This window comes from Zychaea mexicana (assembly GCF_025766255.1).
Source record: "Zychaea mexicana strain RSA 1403 chromosome Unknown BDB00scaffold_69, whole genome shotgun sequence".
In the NCBI taxonomy this organism is placed as follows: Eukaryota; Fungi; Mucoromycota; class Mucoromycetes; order Mucorales; family Lichtheimiaceae; genus Zychaea; species Zychaea mexicana.
In genome coordinates, this window is record NW_026516732.1 from 20,711 (window position 1) to 34,995 (window position 14,285).

Here is a 14,285-nt window from a genome sequence, read left to right on the forward strand (position 1 = left end):
GGTCTTGTTTGCGTTGTACGTTTTCTTACGCTTGTTCGCCAACTGTCAACCGAATATATATCTCACTATAAAGATCCCTGAGGGTTACGTCCAAATTAGGACTTAGTTTTCAAATAAGGAAATCGCTCTTTGCTCAGCAAGCCTACTTTGTTTTTAAAATTTTGCCCTGTCTTTTTTTTTAGAAGCAACTGATTCGAATAAGTGTTCAATACCAATGGATCCTCAACAGGTACCGTTTCGAGAAAAAAATGAGCCAAAGAGTCTTTTTCCAGTCGAAAGCAATAGCTGCTGTGAACATTGCCCGAGATTTGTGAAGAACGATCTATGAGTTGTCTGTCATTGAGAAGCACTTAATAATCTCACTTCGTGTTAAAGCCATCACAAGACATTGTTCCTACATGCCGTTGTGGCGCGACCGATCACCAACGTGTTAGTTTCCATGGATGTCCATTGAATGAACGCAATGTTCGTCGTAGAATTGAATCTGAATCTGTACGTTATGAAATCATGAAAGTCGTTGAAAGTATGAGAGCAATTATTTACTTCGTCTTATAAACAGGGTGTCCCTGATATCATTATCCAGAACACGCCCACTCCAGGCCAGGCTGCAGCGACTGAGAGAAATGAATCCTTCCAGATCATTATAGAAAATCCAGTAGTGGTTGAGAATGAGGCCGATACTTTGCTCACTAGACAAGGTATGCAGTTCTTTACGATTCTTCATTGCAAAGAAAAAATTCGGATCATGACTCTGATGAGAATCCTATTAAGTAGCTGAAGGCAATGATGATGTCGAAACTGCCGCTGCACTCACTGCTACAGTTCCTAATGATACCTTGTGAGTTTGTTCGACCTGTGGAGCACCGGGTCATCTGCGTTCAACTCATCGCGACTGTCCTTTCAACCGTAATAACTTTGCATCTGAACACGGTGCTCAGTATCAGATAGCCTGCACTGTTCCTTTTGTTCCAGAAAATATTTTTGGTCCAAACATCAGCTATGCTCCTGGAGACTCTTTCCGTCGTCATATTCTACCACGCATGGATACCACATGCTCCTTTTGCCATGCTCGAATGTGGATTGATGAGCGAGTGAAGTCATCCTCAGTGTCCAATCCTCGCTTTGGCCTATGCTGCTCCCATGGACGGATCCGCCTTCCCACTCCACGTGCTCCTCCTGCTCCTCTTCTTGCGCTCTTGACCAGCCACAATCCATCAGATGATGTGAGTGTGGACTTCCATACAAATATCAGAGCGTACAACAATATGTTTGCGTTTGCGTCTATTCGTGCAAACTTTGATCCTGTTTTGGCAAATAAGCACCAATGGCGTCCCAACATTTCGCATCAACGGCACGATGTACCATTGTCTGGGATCGTTACGAGCAGGAGAACAAGCTCAAGCCAACTTTTCCCAAATTTACTTTGCGGATACACAGGAGCAACTGGCAAGAAGAGAATCTCTCTTCACTGGCTTGAACCAAGAGACAGTTCAGATGCTCCAGACTGTTATGGAGGAGAATAATCCTTTCGCCCGTACTTTGATGTCTGCTGCTGAGCAACATAGAGATCGGCCAATTGGTACTGTTAGTGTCGTTATACGTGGTGCACGCGAGTTGGGACGACGTTATGATCAGCAAACGTATCCAGAGGTTGCAGCAATGGTTGTAGAAACCATGGTTGACGGTGTAGCAGCACCACACGATATAGTCATCCATGATCGTACTGAGGGTCTTCGCCAAATCAGTTCCCTCCATCCATCCTACATGCCCCTCCACTACGTCCTTATGTTTCCTTTCGGTGACGACGGATGGTATCTTGGCTTAAGATCCATGGCTACAGATAATGGCACAGCTTCTGTTACTTTGCTGGATTTCTGTGCATATATGCTGATGATACGTGATGGCGAAGAACAGACATTCCACCACCACTTTGGTCGCTTATTCCAACAATTTGTCGTCGATAATTATGCACGCATTGAAAGTTCTCGGTTGCTTTTCATCACGACTCACCAGGATGACTTGCGTTCTGAGCTGTACAGCGGTCTGGACGACGGTGTCGATCCACGTCAGGTTGGCCGTTCGATCATATTACCATCCTCTTTCACTGGCGGCCCACGTTATATGAAACAAATGCTGCAAGACGGATTAGCAATTATTCGACAACGAGGAAATCCGACGTTATTCATTACCTTTACATGCAACCCTAATTGGCCTGAAATTACAGCTGAACTTTCTCCTGGACAAAAAGCATACGATCGTCCTGACATTTGCTCCCGTGTTTTCCACATGAAACTTGACGAGTTGCTGCAGCACATCAAAAGCTCATCTTGCTTTGGAAGAGTAGAGGGCTACATGGCTACCGTCGAATTTCAGAAACGAGGACTTCCCCATGTACACATTTTGGTCATTTTGAACGAGCAAGACCGCCCACGAAATCCAACGGAGTATGACAGATTTGTTTCTGCTGAGTTGCCGGATCCCGTGACCCAGCCTCCACTCTATCGTACTGTAACTTCGTGCATGATACACGGTCCGTGTGGAGAGGAGAACAGAGGTGCAGTATGTATGAAGGATGGTCGTTGCTCCCAAGGGTATCCCAAGCCATGGAATGAAGAGACTCGCATGAATCGTGATGGGTATCCATTGTATCGGAGAAGAAGAAACAATCGTCACCATATCTTTGCCCGCAGTCGATTTCGTGCTGATAACCGCCATGTTGTGCCATATAATCCATACCTCAGCCACAAGTACGACGCTCATATTAACGTGGAAATATGTACCTCTGCTCGCGCCATCAAGTATCTATGCAAGTACATCACGAAAGGATCGGATAGAGCACAGTTAGAGACTGTCGTACATCAGCTGCTGCAGCTGATGGAACTGAGGTCATTGATGAGGTTGTGCAATACCAAAATGCACGTTATATTGGACCATGCGAGGCAGTTTGGAGAACCTTCGAGTACAGAGTGCATATGCACCATCCCACTGTTTCTCGATTGGATTTGCATTTGCCGGACGAGCAGTTAGTGACATTTCGAGGCGATATGACACCACAGGAGCTCGAGGCTGCACGCAACGCCGCTGCATCGGGGACAAAACTTCTTGCCTTCTTCCGTCTCAACGACCCACGTTTCCCAGAAGATTATGATCCCACTGCAAGTCAATACTTATACACACAGATACCTTGCCACTATACGTGGGACACCCGCCGCCATCGATGGAGACCTCGCACCAACCCTCCTGTGCAAAACGTCGTATCTCGCATATTTGCTGCTCCTTTGACAAATATGCCTCTTTACGCTCTTCGTCTCCTCCTTCTCTGTGTCCCTGGACCAAGCAGCTTTGAGCAGCTGCGGACATATAATGGCACTGTACATGCTACTTTCCAAGAAGCTGCTCTCGCTCGCGGTCTTCTAGAATCCGATCGGGAATGGGATAGCTGTCTAGCAGAAGCATCTGCTACAGCTCCATCAGCAGCTGCGATCCGTGCACTCTTCGTATACATCCTTACAAGTTGTTCTCCTGCCGATCCACTTTCCTTATGGAATACTCACCGCGAGAGAATGGCTGACGATTACTTTTTCGAGTTTCGCAGAACGCATTCTTTAGCTAACGAGACGAACTTCTGCCGGATCAGTATGAACAGATATATCAGCGCACCCTTGGCGATATTGAACTACGACTGCAAGTAACAGGCCACCATCTCGCGGAATTTCCTTCTATGCCACAAACCTTTGTCACCGAGTTGGATCGTCTGCCACCCTTAGAAGCGCTGGAAATAGTCGAACGCCGTGAGTACAGCACAGAAGAGCAGCGTCGATTGCTACAATCTTTGGTCCCTACTTTGAACGAAGGTCAACGCCACGCCTTCGATACCATCTCTGCTGCCATAGACACGCCTAACAACGACTACCGATCACGAGTTTTCTTTGTAAACGGCCCTGGAGGTACTGGCAAGTCGCAGCTTTTCAAGACCCTTTTGAGTCACGTGCGCTCTCAAGACCAGATTGCATTACCAGTCGCCTCATCTGGCATTGCTGCAATTTTGCTTCCGGGAGGCCGAACTGCTCACAGTCGCTTCAAAATTCCTTTGAATGCTGATGAAACAACCAGCTGCAATTTGCGTCTTGGTGGACCGCACGCCCATCTCATCGAGAGAGCTTCTCTCATTATTTGGGATGAGGCTGTTATGTGCAGCAAACGTAATTTCGAGGCAGTCGATAGATCCCTCAAAGATATCATGGGTGCCGTCGATCCACGTTTACAGCATGTCCCTTTCGGTGGAAAAGTTGTCGTTCTTGGTGGTGACTTTCGTCAAGTGCTTCCTGTCGTGAAAAAAGGAACCCGATCAGAAATTGTTGCAGAATGCGTGAGCTCAGCTTCTTTTTGGTCTGATGTCGAAGTGTTGCATTTGACAGAAAACATGCGCGTGCGAAATTACGATTCAGGTGCTGCAACGTTTGCCGATACCCTTCTGGCAATTGGCGATGGACGATCGCCTTATGCCAGCAATTTTGAAATTCCGAGGGAATGGTGCATTGACACAAGCAATACCATGGCATTGATTGATACTATTTACCCTACTATCCGAAATCCCGATCCACAACCGCACGAATTCGCCAGCCGAGCCATTTTGGCTGCAAAAAACGTAAATGTCGATGCCATCAATGACGCTGCCTTCTCTGTTTTTCCTGGTGACGCCCGCGAATACAGCTCCAATGATCGAATCATTGACGCTGATGATCCAGAAGCAGCAGCAGCAAATTATCCCATCGAATTTTTACAAAGTTTGGCAGCCAGTGGAGTTCCTCCTCACCTGCTGCAACTCAAGGTTGGCATGCCAGTGGTGTTGTTACGCAATCTCAATCCAGATGCAGGATTATGCAACGGTACCAAGCTGTTCGTAACGCGACTTTTGGATTGGTGTATTGCAGTAAAAAGGATCGACGAAGGCCATGAAGGGGAGGAGCATTATCTCCCGCGGATCAATATGTGCACAACTGAGGGTGACTACCCATTCATACTCTGTCGAAGACAATTTCCCGTTCGTCCAGCTTTTGCCATGACTATCCACAAGGCGCAGGGGCAAACACTCACTCATGTGGGTGTCTTTCTTCAAGAAAGTGTCTTTGCTCATGGTCAGTTGTATGTTGCTCTTTCGCGCGCAACCAACCCAAATACTCTACGCATTGCAGTCGATATGTCAGCATCAGCAAACAGCACTAATCCATCTACAGAAAATATCGTTTACACTGAAGTACTACTACATCCACCAAGTCCACAAACAACAACAACAGAACCCATCCAATCAGCCACAGCTGCTGCCACAACCATCACATCACCAACTACTACTACTACTACTACTACATCCACTACTACTCCTGCTTAGATTCGTTTTTCCTTTCCAATATTTTTTCCTTTTTCTCTATCTCTTTGCCATAGATTTCCTTTTTACATAACATACAACACAAAATTTCTTTTCACGTCTTTTACTCTGCCATGATGCCATAAGAGATAAGTATTCACGTGGCGCAGATCTTCTTTTTTAGTATTTGTAAGTCACTAACGAGTAACTCGCTCACGCACCACAATGCCTTTACCGAAACACACCATCTCTCATCTTCACCTCCAGACACATCAACAATGCATGCCTATTTCTCTATATTGGCGACGCCCCATGCTGGATCGGATTCCCACAATATGGCATAACATTGACCTGTGCACGCCATATCATGTAATATGTCACATTCTGTTCCAGCACGAAGTTAAAATGTTACGAATAAGAAGCGATGGTGGACGTTTAAAGGTACATGAAGAATAGGAAAAAATGTTGACCGTTGGGTAGATAGTTCCTGGACTGCAGATGTCCCGTTTTTCTCAAAAAATACTCTTTAAAATGATAGATTGTATAATAGGGTTTAGTGTTACCAGTGAGCGCAGCGAACGAGTTTCGGGTTAGAGGTAGGCGAAGCAGTAAGTAGGCTCGCGAAGCGAGCTTTGGTTAGGGTTTAGAAGGGGGTGTGGGGGGGAACCCCCCACCTTGGGGGTCTGGGGGGAACCCCCAGGAAACATCCAATCCGTTGAATGACCCGGAGCGCAGCGAAGGGGCTCATTCAGCCGAGCGAAGCGAGGCAGGTGGATGTTGATTATGTTAAAAATGGATACATAGTAACCACCAAGACGTATGCGTATCACATAAAACAAAAGCATTATCAGAAAAACTATCGCATTCCATTAATCAATCTGTATTGCAATAAGAACTGAACTTGGAAAAGAAAATACTAAATACTTCATTCCTAACGTGAATATCGCTGCTTCCTTTTTGCGTTTCTTCCACTTTCACATCACCCACATACACCATGTACTCTGACCCAGCTTACATTAGACTTCTTGAAACTATTGGGGATATCCAAAGAAGCTTTTCTGAATACAGACGCAAATCCGAAGAAGATCGTGAGCAACTACGCGATATCATCTATCAAACGCAGGAAGAGCGCTCTGAAATATTAGAAAAGGTCAACTGTATGGCAAAAGAAATGGAAACAATGAAGACCCTCCTGCGTTGCGCTCTTCAAGAGAACGCAACTAGTCCTGTTGACCTGTCGCATGTGCCAGCATCACGCTTACCGACCTTTCCTCCTCTCGAGCGTACTACAGAACAGCCAACGTACAAGAATAACAAGGGGCAAATCGTCGATATGCAATTTGGCTGGGACATATTCAAATCATTGTTAAAGAAAGCTTTAGGCCCTGGATACAAAGAACAATACTTCAGGTTGATGAAAGCCAGCTGTAAACCACTTGCGGAGCAAGCATCCTTGACGCTGATGAATAAGTACAAGATTAAAAACAAACCGTTGCCTCGTTTTTGGAAGGACGTTAGCACCGACATGCAGCTTATTACTTTACAAGAGTTTGAGCAGGCAGCGCAACCATACCTTCCTCTGGCCATGTGCGTAGACCACTGGGGGGCGCGTCTATTTATCCGAAAGTTCTGGCTGAAGGGTGACGATGACTCCACGGATCATAAGTAACACACTATCAAAAAAAGCTGGCTGTTTATGTCAACTATAACTTCATTGTCAATAGAGCAGAACCCGGCATCATCATCAGCAACAACAACGACATCATCATCATCACCAGAAGTAGAAGCAGCAGTAGCTTCACCATTGCCATCACTATCATCATCGTCGTCATCGTCAGTAGAGGCAGCAGCAGCACCATCATCTTCGTCATCAGTAACAGCAGCAGCAGCAGCACAAGTCGTCACAGGGAATGCTAGTATCACGGTTGGGCAACAGTAAGAATAAAAAAATCTTGTACTTACATCACATTACACGTTTATAACTCTGTAATTTAATAGAGCTGAGCGTCGTCGTCAACCCTTGCTTCCGTTGCCGGATGTTGCTCATACGGATGATGAGGAAGAACAGCAGCAACCGAGACCAACAGCAAAGAGACAAAGAAGAACAGCATCAGGTAGGCAGTGTATGTATGTACTCTTCAAGTTACCTTAAACGTATTTATAACTTCGTTCTTCGTTCTTAATGATTCTTCATTGAATAGTGGCTCATGATACTGAGAACGAAGGACGGCGCAGACCACGCAAAACTGGCAAGAAAAAATAATTTTGGTGTAAGTATTGTTATCGTGATCTGCTTTTGCGTGTTTTCTGCTCGTATCGCTAAAATAAACAATTCCTTTATTAACAAGGTCGTCTATCCGCAAAACTTCTTTTTAATTACGATAAAGTCTGTACTACTACACAATTTTTGTTCCTCTCTTCTTCCGTCATAGTCTTTGCATCGCCATCGTTCTTTTATTATTTGTTTCCCTATGAATATTCCCATAACAGATTTTTGTTGTCCTAAAAGAAAGAATAAAACGCTATATCCTATATCTATAAAAAAGCAATTGAATAGTATGTTTGGTCCAATGATAATCGGGAGTTACTTTCTGTCGTTGTACGGCTCGTCCAGTGAGAAGCCTGTTTTTGGAGAAATGCTGTTGTATCTACCCAATGAAACGCTAGTGTTACTCTGTCAGACGTTGAAGGTGTGTGTAAAAACGTACAAAACCAGCACAGTTGTGTGCAATGAGTGTGCAAAAGGATACATATCCTGCACAAAGCTGTGTGCAAAAAATGTCCAAAAAACTACGTAGACGCACATTCTTACACATCGCTCAAATTCCGCACATTTTTGCACAAATCCTGCACACTTTTTTCCTATGGTGGTAGAAGACTCGGGCATGGTTTAATTTTTAGCAAAGACGATTTTACAGGTGAAAAAGGGTAAGGGACATACACTACATAAAAAAAAGGCTTTTATTTGTTGCTACTCTTGAACCATCTCCGAATGAACCTACACGATGATCATAGCCTTTTATAGCTGGTAAAGAACCTAATTAGCACCCAGTTAAAAATACAGTATCCATTGCGGTAAGTGGCGAAAGGGCGAAGTGGTTTTCGATATACCCACCGTTGTCAGCATCATATTATGCAACTAATCTGCCAGGCTAAATTACTGTAAAGACGAAGATGCATGTGGCTGTTGGACAACCTAGGTCCCACAACCACAGTAGAACAATTCGTCTGGGTTGCGCATCTGTGACGAACCCGTTTGGCTGAGTTGCGCATCTGTGACAGACCCGTCTGGCTGGGTTACGCAACTTTGACTGAACCATCCGTGTGGGTTGCAGATCCGTCTGTCTACATCGCGTGCATCCATTGTGCAAACTAATTAATATTATGGCTACTATCTATTTCTCTCTTCCACATAGTTGAATGAGCATAATGCATTATTTTTATTTTTATTTATCAAACATAATAGATAATAACGTAATAATAGGTTTTGTACGATAATACAAGGCACTATATTTCATATCTCACGAGGAAGTAAAGAGTCAGCGTTAAAAGTAATCTGCAAAGCAACTTTCAAAATTTTAGTTCGTACCCTTGTTTGTTGACTTGAATGATCAATGAAGCTTGAAATGAGAAGGTTAAGTTGCCCGACACTCTTCTCAAGATTTAAGTAAATGCATCTGTATAGCTTTTTCCAACTGCAAATAAATATATACAGCTTTAAAATATATCTAAAGAATATATGAATAACAATACTTTCTCTACAGTAAAGCCGTTCCCGTTCATTGCATACTCAGTATTATCAAGCTATAATTGCTAAACATTTTTCTTATTAGATAGCTTATTCAAGTACTGCTAAAAATACGACCATCTCTTCTTCTTTATAAGTATTCACCAGACCCAGACAAAGATAAACAATGTAAGTGATCATTTCTGATTGTATCATTGATGGAGTTATCTATTATATTCAACGTAAGCCAGGTGCCTAGCAACCAAGCCAGATGGGTCTGTTATGGATGCACAAACCAGGCGGATGGTTCTGCTGTGGTTGCGCAACCCAGCCAGACGGGTCTGTCACAGATGCGCAACTCAGACGGATGGTTCTGCTGTAGTTGCATAACGCAAACAGATGGATCTGTTATAGTTGCATTTAGATAAACGAGTCAGACACATTGATGCAGCTGTGTATGAGTAAATGCAACAACTTGTTTCTAGGGCTCTAAATTTGACCAATGTATCGCGTTAAGGCAGAAACGGTTGGTCAAGGTGCTGGTTTTATTCCTGACAGGTATTGCTAAACGGGTGTGGGGCTGGGCCCATTCCCAATATGATAGTATATAATAATATTTATTGATAGTAAAGACGATAGTGTATACTGTACAGTGACTGATCTTCTCAAATGGCCTATATAGGCAATTAAAGCATTGGCAAGTTCTATGTTTTCTTCACGTTAAAAAAAATGAAGAAACTGTGTGTATCTCGGTTGTGAAATAATCTTATCGGTACAGAATGAGATACACAGTTTAAAACGGTCGAACCGTTGGGTCACAGTTCAGGATACAGATCTCTTCTGGAAAGGTGTTATCTGTCGCTACTTCGCAACTGTGGGCCAAAGATACTGGCATTAACGGGTCGAGCGCCCAGTTATCCCAACTGAACTATTTAAGGTGATTAAAGCATTAATGCCCATAATTTTGATCAGTATTGTTTATTCGATTTCGTTTAAACATGAGTACAGGAGTTTTACGAGTTTAGCGTCGTCTTTTATTTTACACAGTTCTCGTTCTTGTTGGGAGTGATCTCACGTACAGACAATACAGGCAACAGCTGCTCTTTTTACTTCCAAGTGCCAGGTAAGGTCCATATAAGAAAGACCATCGTTTTTCCATCAGCTTGGTTGTGCTCTAACTTTTTTTCTCTTCCAGTAGAGAAAATGGAACGAACTGTTGCTGTAACATTTCTTGTACAGAAATCGGGAGGCACCAGTTGGTCTTTCATAAAAGGCAAATTATAAAGGATCTATAATTAGCACTATATAGTTCGGAAACTGGCCAGTACTGTTAGATTCATCTTCGAACAAGTTGAGAAGGTATAGTAGCTTATATAAGAGTCACAAATCCCGATAACGAGGAAGGAAGATATTAGTAAAAGTGGATAAAACTGATGGATCTGCTTAATTATAAGTTAAAATAGAAAGGATAAGTGTGGGAAGTCAACAACTAGGAATTATTACTTGTGAAAATCATAGAAGATAAACCCTTTCGTTAAGATAAAAAAGGTAACGTTAAATGAAAAAGATACTAAAGAACTAAACTGTTTACCTATTTATAAAGTACATACAGTAATACAGTACATAGTGACTATAATCTTACGAGGAAAACCCAAACTGATTGCATCTTGCTAATTATTGTTGCAGCAGTGTGTGTCAATCAGATTATAGCAGTGCTTGTGCATGGAGCAGCGTTTGCTCGTAAAGCAGTTCACAAATCTTTTAAGTAAAGATCGGAATCTATTACAATGATTATCGTAAACAGGTTTGAGCTTACCTCAATAGATGACAATAGGAGATAGTTCATTTGTATTGTATGATAAACAAATAATTGAGTTATTCGATAGTGGGGGCAGCAGCATGATGGTGGTAAGTTATAGTGTGACGTTTGAGTGTGAGAGCAAAGTATGTATGTACTTTATAAATCAAGCGTACGAACCTTTCTACATAAATCGTTGACTCTATGTACCGTCAGCATAGACAGCTAGTAATAATCTTTTGCTTCTAGGCGCAACCAGCGAAAATACTTAAATCTTCTATAGAGGCGCCTTGAGCTCGTCTTTACGAAGTTGCTGTTTTGCTTATTATGCATGTACAAGCTTAAACCCTAAAGCAATATACAGCCGCCCAAAATAAACAAAGAAATACAGGAGCAACAAGAGCGTGTTTTTGAAGACGTCAGTAGTTTTATAGTAGTCGCAGCAAGGAAATGAAGCCGCTTTAAATCCCCATAGGACAAGCAGAAATATATCGATGTCTTATAACAATGAGAGATTTGAGGTTGTACCATAACCATAGATAGCTATGATACCCCGGTCTCTTTGCTCGTTTTACTTATCATATAGTAATATAAACCCACAAAAATAGATAGGACGTATATAGCCTCAGATATCCTTTATGAAGAAGATGCAAGTACAATTGTGGTATTAAAGTATGTCACTCGAGACATATACAAACTAAAAATAATAACTCATATTCCACTAGGTTAAGTTTTTCGCTAGCTGCTATTATATCATTGCTTACCGCTTAATTATATATTTTAACCTACCAGAGAAACGCCATACATTGGAGTCTAAGTATTACCGTGATACCATACTCTCACAAAAACCTTCATGGCGTCTACGTAAAACCAATAGACAAACCAACCTATTGATCCGGATTGTCAGTCGTAAATATGTAGTATATATATTAAGCGATCTTAAAAGGATTTTCCTTATTTACTGCTGCTGCTGTTGTTGCTGTCTTGGTGCTAGCACGAATCGAATGTTGTTCAAACATCCAGCAAGCTCAAATTTCGCATGTCGGGACAAACGAGAAGGATGATCGCGCGGAATATCCGGCCATCCTTCCATGACAATATCCTCATACATCCGTTCATCCTTCCAGGGCATATTGGCATTGTCATCGATATGAACGCCGTAAAATTGCTGTACGGCTTGCCCTAAGGTTTAACAAGATGATAGATACATTATTAAACGTCTCCTGGTATTGTTTATACGATAAAACTTACTATATCGACCAAAAATGGTATCCCGCATATCTTTCTCGTTACGATGCTGATTTTTTTTGGAGATAGATCTATCAGCAGCTGCAACAAGAGATGGCGCAGGCACACTGTGATTCGTGGCAGTGGTAGTGGTGGTAGACGGAATAATAGTGGTGGTGGCAGTAGTAGTCGAAGAAGAAGTTGGTGTAGCGAAAGACGGAACAGAGGCAACTTTCGTATCAATGGCATTGTGTGCTATTTGCGCTGATAAGCTAAAGCATAAGTACTGAATTGTGGCAGTTTAAGTCATACAGTCTTCGGAGTACCTCGGTTATAAGTGATCATTTCATGTTGGAAATCGTCAATGAACGACCGACTGGTAAGTTCGACTTCACCATGCTGCATCAGCTTATAGAAATGGCCTCCGCCAACTAAACGTTTCAATTAGATGGTTTCCTTCACATATCATTAAGAAGTTGTATTACCAGAGCCATAGCCATCCCTATAAGGCTTGATGACGCCGTCCGTTTTGCTTGGTGCAAGAAAGCAAATGCTTTCTACACCACATTCATCCCTCAGCATGGTGAGATTTTTCTCAAGAGCAGGTATGAGGCGATGGTACCTGTCTCGCATGGTCTTCTGCGTACCAATCATCTCCTCATTCAACTTTTGTGCCTTGTCCTCATACGGTTTCCGGGCATCTTCATCCATCTCCCTCCAAATTGCCCCTCTGCGCGCCTGGATGTTTCCGATTGATCTTTTGTTAACTTTCAATTCTGCTTTTTCTAAAACATAGTTTCACACGTCATAAAAGGGTGTTCAGCGTTCTTAGTTGTACGTAAGAGATAGAAGATAATAAACTAACCATCAGAATCAAAAGGGCGTTTCTGAAAGACGTTGAAGCCAGAAAACCCGCCAGTATTTTTGCGAATGAATGGTGGTTTCAAGTGCTTCAGAGCGTCTACAGGCGCGTTGGACCTCTCGGCAATACGAGCAAGGCGTTCCTGATACTCCTTCTCCATAGCCTTGTTCAAAGCGCGGACTTCACCCATCATCGTAGCTTCTCTGTTACTTTCGGTGGCTTCAGTAGTAAGTGCAACGGCCGCAGAAAAAATATCACTGGAGCAAGGGGTGTCCATCAAATGAAATGCCTTCAAACGATCAATTTCGTTCAAAAGCGCGTTCAGTTGAACAGCCACCTCTTCGTGTTCGCAAATGATTGACTGAATGTTCTCGTCTTCTGCAATCCACTTTGCTTCCTCGTCACTCCTCGCTCCTTCTTCTTGCATAAGTGCTTCTGTAGCTTTCTCATATTTTTCAATGAGTGTTTGGTCGTTGCGATGTAGCATGGTTTTTTTGATTTGGGATTAGACTATGATTTTGAAAAATATGAGTAATGATTCCTTGTTTATTCAGAACCCGAAGGCTTGCGGTTGATTTGCGGTTACTTGCGGTTAATTTGCGGTTTTAATCACGACCTGAAGCTCGGCAACCGCAACACCCAATTTTCGACTGTTAAGGTCGGGCGGGGGTGGTATTCTTAGCTGTGCTTGGATACTAAATATATAATTATTTATAGTCATCAAACAATACCTTTTGAATGCAGCCGAAACTGGCAAAAGTTTGACTCTCCAGAACTTTGTAAATCAAAACACAACACTCATTTTGTCTCAAACAATCCTTGGTGACGATTTTCAATCAGACTGGACGACCAGGTTTGCCTTCGTAGCCAAAGAACTGGATCTGATTGTTGTATGTTTTATTAGTGTGGTACATGGATATGTTCCTTTTGTTTGAAAGACTTCTGACTGAATAGTGTATACTTTTAAAGAAATGTAGTAAACCAGACTGGCCAAAAATTTATGAAGGTCTTGTACACTGCGTCACCAATCAAGCAACACGTCGATCCCATAATCAAACTGCTATACCTGAAAATGAACCCCAACTATCAGCTGCCGGTCTATCTGGATCTGTCCCAAGTGGTTCAGCTACCGGTAATGGATCTACCCCACGTGACTCAGCTGCCCCTGCGACATCACGCAATTAATCTACTCCACGTTCTATACCTGCTAGTTCGTCTTCTCTGTCTGTCAAGCATCGCCAATGGGTTCAAAACATAGAGGAATAAACATTAACACGATGTTAATAAATTTTCTTTAAATTTTTTC

The 14,285-nt window shown here is 42.8% G+C and overlaps 2 protein-coding genes across 2 annotated transcripts; both read right to left on the reverse strand.

Moving 5' to 3' along the window:
• Window positions 1-11,664: 11,664 nt before the first annotated feature.
• On the reverse strand, window positions 11,665-12,475 carry BDB00DRAFT_537331 (uncharacterized protein). Its single transcript, XM_053117775.1, has 2 exons — window positions 12,142-12,475; window positions 11,665-12,072 (listed from the first exon to the last, which is right to left on the reverse strand). The coding sequence occupies exons 1-2, from the start codon at window positions 12,364-12,366 to the stop codon at window positions 11,902-11,904; spliced, it is 396 nt and encodes a 131-aa protein (XP_052976821.1). The 5' UTR covers window positions 12,367-12,475; the 3' UTR covers window positions 11,665-11,901.
• Window positions 12,476-13,519, reverse strand: BDB00DRAFT_537319 (uncharacterized protein). The gene is made up of 2 exons (XM_053117774.1): window positions 12,983-13,519; window positions 12,476-12,902 (listed from the first exon to the last, which is right to left on the reverse strand). Exons 1-2 carry the CDS (start codon window positions 13,464-13,466, stop codon window positions 12,586-12,588), a joined length of 801 nt encoding a protein of 266 aa, XP_052976822.1. The 5' UTR covers window positions 13,467-13,519; the 3' UTR covers window positions 12,476-12,585.
• Window positions 13,520-14,285: the final 766 nt, after the last annotated feature.